We start from the raw sequence: 6,864 nt of genomic DNA on the forward strand, positions 1-6,864 counted from the left end.
AAAAATAATTAGTAATGATTAATGTAACTTCACGAGTTGCATTATGTAATTTAGTTATTTAATAAACGGAAAAATAATGCTAATAGCATCTCTAATGCGTATTGTGAAATGTTAAGTCATTGCTTCCATATCCATCAGTGCAATAAGGCAGTAACTTTTGCCATGATGCTATAATATGAAATTAATATGTAAGTGCACCTTTTGTGGATGTCACTACCATTACAACTATTAAGCACTCTAAACAAAGGATAACGTTTGACAGTTCACTATTAAATAATCTGGTCATAGTAACATGCACATTTTAAAAGTATCATCTTAAATTTTGACACAACACTCTAGTTACAAGTTTAAGTGACTTGTCATTTTATGTTTTAAATCACTTGTATAATAACAATTCAAACAAAAATAACCACTTTTTATTAAACCCAAAAAAATAAACTCAGTGAAAATATATATAATGGCATATTTAAACTGTATACATCATTCAGATCTCTGGTACTTTAGGAAAATTATACACAATTCAGATCAAACCTTGCTTGATTACAAATGTACTTGAACAGAGTAGTCTTTTATATACTGTTTGTATTTAACATTTTTCCCCAATCAAAATTAATTTAACCCATAAACCCATGAGTCACACCGAATTAGCCAAATACATCTTTTTGGTATTCATAATTACGACAATCCTCATTAGCATCGTCAGCTCTCAATTTATTAATTATAGCAAGGAAAAAGTAATGCAAGATTAACATAAACATGAAAAAATTGCATATCTGTGATGCTGCAGACGAGAATTTCAGCTGCCATATTCTGAAATGTTGATGGCACAACTATGTTGCGCCACCTTCCTGGGGCTTGGGTGGTTCGTGATTAATAAACATCGTGGTCTGCTCCACCGCCCAGTCGGCCGGGACATCGTCTGGCTTGTGGCTTTTCATGTGCTGTTCCATCTTGCGACGGGCCGGTGTAACAAACTCGCAGAGAGTGCACTTGAAGGCCTGGCACCCATTGTGTTTTGCGATGTGTGCACGTATGGAGGAAAAGCTGCGGCAACGCTTTTGGCAAATCTTGCATTCGAAAGGTTTCACACCTGTAGCAGATGAAGTAAATGTCATTAATTTACATACACACAGAAATCAGTGTAATTCTAATGTTTACAAGACAATAAAATGAATGATGAAAAAAAAATACTATTAGTCGCATCTCATTGCAAAGTTGAAATCACATTTAACAGCTATGAACATTGAGTTATCTTAATTTGCGCAGTATATCTGGGACGCACCTATGTGAGTCCGAAGGTGCAGTTTGAGTTGAGTCAAGGTTTCACATTTCTCCTCGCACTTGCTGCACTGAAAGGTGGCCACACCAAGGTGGCGGCGCAGGTGTCGTGTCAGGTTGCCCACGTCCGCAAAGCACTGGCCACAGTACTCGCATACATGTGGCCTTTGACCTGCCAGCGACAATCGGCCACATCACAAGCACTTTGGAGATTAATGAAAGACAACGCTTAAAGAAAAAAATTGATGTATTTTATCTTGAAGAAAATGCAGCTCTATGTCTCAGATTGTTTCACACAAGTTGGAAACTTGGTTAATTAAAACACAGAAATGTGTGACATGACTGCAACCTTTTTTCAATATATATTAATTACATAATTGCGTGCTCTAGCGATGCACATGATTTCAAATTACTCTCATTGAACAATCTTAAAAATGTGTCATTCACCGATTAACATTCAAATATAAATTCCCATTTGTCATTAATGCAATATTGAATCAGCCAAAATTAAACAAAACTTGCTTTTTTACCTTGTGCTTTCAAACCATACAGCCCAAACAAACCTAGCTCTAAGTGCTGCTAGTGGCATTGGTCTTACCTTTGTGTACAACACGGAGATGGCGGATGAAGTTCCCGTTACAACGAAAGACCCGGCCGCACTCGTCACACATGTAGGACTTCCCACGTCCGTGCACTTTGCGTTTATGCAGCAACAGGTCCTGCTTGAAGGCAAAGCCCTCCCCACACGTGGCACACTCCAGCTTCCGCTCTCCTTCAGGGTCACACGACAGTGAAATTTGTCAACGTTTTCATTACCACCAAACCATATTTGTACCACAAAAAAAGTCTTAAACTGCACCGAGAAGAAACGAAGTTAATATAATATATACTCCTATTATTATCACAAACATTGCTGTTTATCCACATTACTTAAAACTGTACCTGCATGGTAGAGAAGATGCTTCTGTGCTGCAATTTTTGAATTAACAACCTTTCCACAAATTTTACATTCGCCTTCATTGAACAGCAAGTGTTCCTTCCATCTGCAAGGAACCAAAATAATTCAAATTACAACATTTTATATTGGTCTTTCAGGCATGACTTTATGCAACGTAATGTAGTAAAAGTACATGCATGAAGCTAACTTACAAGTGTGCTCCGAGGTCTGTGGAGTTGGACACATTGAGGCCACACACGAAGCACCGTGACATGGGTGGTGGCTGGGACGTGCTGGGGGTCTCCACTTGCATTGAATGGGTGACCAACTGACAATCAGTGCTCATCACTTCCTGGGTTTGCCCATTGGCAGCCACTTCAGCAGTGGCCTGAGAAATCTCATCAAAATCATTCACAGGAAGCACCACCACTTCTCCACTAGGCTGGGCCATTTCAGTCTCAAGCTGCAGCTCCTTGCTCTGCTGACCCAGCATGTCCATAATTTCTTGCTGCTCCTGTTGCTGCTGATGCTCAGAAGCATCGCTAAAAACCTTGCAGACACTCTCATCCGACTGCTCCTGAGGGACTTCCAGTGTTATGTCCCGGCCCTCGGCAATGGACACGAGGTGCTTTTCAATGTCTGAGAGCGACTGGTTCACCGCGTCCTGCGTCGACACCTGCACATCAAAGCCAGCGGTCGTCTCAACCGTGTACGGCTCACAGAACCCTCCATCGCCGATGTCCTGGCCCTCGCCGTCGATCTGCTGCGACATGAGCTCGTCTCCCTCCACCACCTGACTCACGGTGAGCCCCGACATGGCAGACACGGCGGCGGAGGAGCTCGTCACGGCAGTTACCACACCCTGCTGCAGCACCAGCCCGCACACCTGCTCGAGCGGTCCCAGCTGGAGGATCTGCGCGGCCGATCGCAGCACCTCCAGGTCGCCCACATCCACCTTGAGCAGCGTTCATTTAGTCAGCATTGTTTGTTTTAGTCAGTTATATGCGAGTCAACGACAACCTGTGGAATTTTAGTCAACTCTTAGCGTGTTGATTTCATTTATTAATAATTAGTCATTCTCATAGTCTAGTCGATTAAAGCAGTTACAGTAAAACCTTGGATTGCGAGTAACTTGGTCTGCGAGTGTTTTGCAAGACGAGCAATTTTTTTTATACATTTTAACTTGATAAACGAGCGAGGTCTTGCAATACGAGTAGTACGTGTACGCTTTGTCTGCCGAGCGTCACGTGATCACAATTGATATACAGTACGAGTGCTTTGATATACGAGTGCTTTGGATTACAAACACGTTTCCGGAACGAATTATGCTCGCAATCCAAGGTTTTCCTGTATATGTAGTCCACTCTTAACTATTGAATGTTGGTGTGAATGGCGTGCAATTTCTGCTCCTCAATATTATGTCGGCCAATCGATGAAATGGTTCAATCTTCTGACATAGATAAAGAGTCAATGGTATTTTTTTATTTTCGTCATTGCACTCGAGTTTTAATGTTACTAAATGACCTTATCCTGCGTCATCACTCAAACTAGTCAATTTCATCTTGCCATAGTCTTTACACTTCAGCATTTGGTGCGTAGTCACCATCATCATGCTTAGCGATTTTCGCCCACTCGTGGCCATCGTTCCAATACTAGTTTAACACACACAAAAAAGAAACCACCCCGTCACGGATCCTCACGAAACTGAACCGAACAACCAACCTTGAGCGAGGCGGTGTATAGGAACTCGAGCACAAGCCCGAAGGCTCGCGCCGTGAGGAAGTCCAGGCGGTAGAGCTTCATTGGTTGGCTCTGGTGCTGCGTGAAGAGGTTTTCGAAGAGCCTGCTGGCACCGGCCAGCACTGAGCGGTGTGCCCGGTAGTGGACACCGTCCACCTCCACCGTCACGTCGCAGAAGTGACCGGCGATCCGCAGCTCGTTCATCCGCAGCAACAGTGCCGTCGGGTAGTCCACGTAGCGGAGCTCCACCGTGTTCATGTGCTCCGACTGAGGCTGCATCCTTCGCAGGGATTTGAAGGCAGTTTTCACGGGATTGTTGGTGGGTTGTACTTGCTTCCTGTTGACAAGAAAGACAGAAACAAGTATAACCCGTAAAAACAAAGTTTTTCACTATAAATCCTTTATATGCGTGGCGGCTAGAGTCCTCTCGTCCTCTGGCTTGAGATGGCTGCCACCTATGGGTCAGAAGATTGTCTGGCAGCATTAAACAATTGGTAATTAAATATTTTAAAAAAATTCCCTAAACAGTGTAACATTTTTGAATTTTTTTCACGAAAATGCATTGTCACGCACAACGAGTCTGTGTGCATAATGTCAGCTCGATTGGATCACGGGAAGTGGGTTAAAAAACGACCGAAAGATTTGCACGGTCCTAAGCAAGCAAGCGAACTTAATATAAAGGATTTAAAAACACGTACGATTTTAAATCAATGGTCGGTGTAAATTAGTGTGCATGTTTAAAAATATTGGCAAAATACGACTATGTTTCATAAGATAAAGGCAAGGCAAAGGTGCGGCCCTGCAATTGCTTACACCTCTATTGGAATGAGGGTCTCCCCCTCGATGCTAGTTTGTTTATAACATTCATACAAATACGTGAAAATGTTTCGTCAAATTACTTCGCACTCTGCTTAAGTGCCCAAATGCGTGTCACTTTCATCACAGCCAGACCATCAATAATGCAATAAATTGATATGATCGTTGGTGTAAGTCCATCCATTTGAATGTAATTCAAATAGTAATGTACAATTAACGCATAATGTATGTTGCATTCGAGTACAGCATTTAGACAAAGGTGGAAACAGCTTCTGGTCCTATGACAAATCACCCAGGATTCGCTATAGGCTGTCATACAGTGGCCAGCAGAGGGCGATGCACCAAACGTAAATGTTGTACTGCACTTCTAAGTGTCCACATCTACGGACGGCGTGCGGAGGCCTTCATCCAGCAGCGGATTGATAAATGGGCTACACAAATTAATCACTGCACCTCACCATAGCTTCATTCCTTCTGCGCGGGTACAATCATGTTTACCGCAAGTAAGAGCGAAGTTGCAAAGACAATTCTAAACGCTAACATGTTGGCCGAGGCCTAACGCAGCATTCATTGCGTTTAGCCGCCCGCCCGCTCGCCACCATTCACACACAAACACGCCTCCTCGACACGGCAGGACGAGGACACAATACTCACGATTAAAAAGAACAAACACCGAATAGAGCAGAGGTTGTTGTCGTCGCGAATGACAACAACAATAATAATAAAGAATAGAATAGGTGAGGTACAATCCCAAGCAGGAGCGTAGCAGCACGGGGTTTATGTTTGCATGTCGACAACTTCGCCTACCGCCTTCCGCCAACAACCTCTCACCCCATTGGCTCGCCTCCTGTATAACTTTATTGGTACCGCCCCCCCCCCCAGCAACCCCCCCCTCCCAGCAACCCCCCCCACCAACCCCTCCCACCAACCCCCCCCACCAACCCCTCCCACCAACCCCCCCCACCAACCCCCCCTCCCACCAACCCCCCCCTCCCACCAACCCCCCCCTCCCACCAACCCCCCCCTCCCACCAACCCCCCCCTCCCACCAACCCCCCCCACCAACACCCCCCACCAACCCCTCCCACCCCCCCCACCTCCCACCCCCCCCACCAACCCCCACCCCTCCCACCAACCCCCCCCCACCAACCCCCACCCCTCCCACCAACCCCCCCCACCAACCCCCCCCCACCAACACCCCCCACCAACCCCTCCCACTAACCCCACCTCCCACCCCACCAACCCCCACCCCTTTCACCAACCCCCCTCCAACCACCACCGATTGTAGATCTTTATTGGTAACCGGCCAATAGAAACGCCCCTTAACAAGAGATTAGAGTCGCGTTTGAGGACGTCACCGGTTTCTGCGAGGGGATCATTCGGGCGGTCATGTTGCGTGGGGATGGCGGGGGGGGGGGGGGTAGCCATGTTGGGTGGGGATGGCGGGGGTGGGGTAGCCATGTTGGGTGGGGGGTAGCCATGTTGGGTGGAGATGGCGGGGGGGGGTAGCCATGTTGGGTGGGGGGTAGCCATGTTGGGTGGGGATGGCGGGAGGGGGGTAGCCATGTTGGGTGGGGATGGCGGGGGGGTAGCCAAGTTGGGTGGGGGGTAGCCATGTTGGGTGGAGATGGCGGGGGGGGGGGGTAGCCATGTTGGGTGGGGGGTAGCCATGTTGGGTGGGGATGGCGGGAGGGGGGTAGCCATGTTGGGTGGGGATGGCGGGGGGGTAGCCATGTTGGGTGGGGGGTAGCCATGTTGGGTGGAGATGGCGGGGGGGGGGTAGCCATGTTGGGTGGGAGGTAGCCATGTTGGGTGGGGATGGCAAGGGGGGTAGCCATGTTGGGTGGGGATGGCGGGGGTGGGGGTAGCCATGCTGGGTGGGGATGGCGGCGGCGAGGTAGCCATGTTGCGTAGGGAGAAATTTGAAGAATCAGAACTTTCATTTATTTTACCCTTGCAGAAATCCGATGAGCTATGAAGCTATTTTTGTCACAGATGTCCAGTAGGTGCGGGTCAGACAGTTACAACGAAAACAATGTTTTAAAAAAAAACACCATAGGAGTGCATAGTGATTGGACATGCACAGGGTCGAGT

The 6,864-nt window shown here is 47.0% G+C and overlaps 1 protein-coding gene across 1 annotated transcript; it reads right to left on the reverse strand.

Annotated features, from left to right (window-relative positions):
- Window positions 1-394: 394 nt before the first annotated feature.
- On the reverse strand, window positions 395-5,590 carry LOC133347291 (zinc finger and BTB domain-containing protein 16-like). The gene is made up of 7 exons (XM_061559429.1): window positions 5,426-5,590; window positions 3,938-4,292; window positions 2,428-3,170; window positions 2,221-2,321; window positions 1,877-2,050; window positions 1,283-1,450; window positions 395-1,090 (listed from the first exon to the last, which is right to left on the reverse strand). Exons 2-7 carry the CDS (start codon window positions 4,232-4,234, stop codon window positions 831-833), a joined length of 1,743 nt encoding a protein of 580 aa, XP_061415413.1. The 5' UTR covers window positions 4,235-4,292; window positions 5,426-5,590; the 3' UTR covers window positions 395-830.
- Window positions 5,591-6,864: the final 1,274 nt, after the last annotated feature.

This window comes from Lethenteron reissneri, chromosome 25 (genome assembly GCF_015708825.2).
Source record: "Lethenteron reissneri isolate LAM-NWPU_2019-01 chromosome 25, ASM1570882v1, whole genome shotgun sequence".
Classification (NCBI taxonomy): domain Eukaryota; kingdom Metazoa; phylum Chordata; class Hyperoartia; order Petromyzontiformes; family Petromyzontidae; genus Lethenteron; species Lethenteron reissneri.

Bases quoted from the DNA above. Each gene is read 5' to 3' on its own strand.
- LOC133347291 (XM_061559429.1), bottom strand. From the start codon at position 4,234: ATGCAGCCTCAGTCGGAGCACATGAACACGGTGGAGCTCCGCTACGTG. The intron at 3,171-3,937 runs GTTGGTTGTTCG...ACGCTGCTCAAG, and splicing joins TATACACCGCCTCGCTCAAG to GTGGATGTGGGCGACCTGGA. The intron at 1,451-1,876 runs GTAAGACCAATG...TGTCGCTGGCAG, and splicing joins TCTCCGTGTTGTACACAAAG to GTCAAAGGCCACATGTATGC.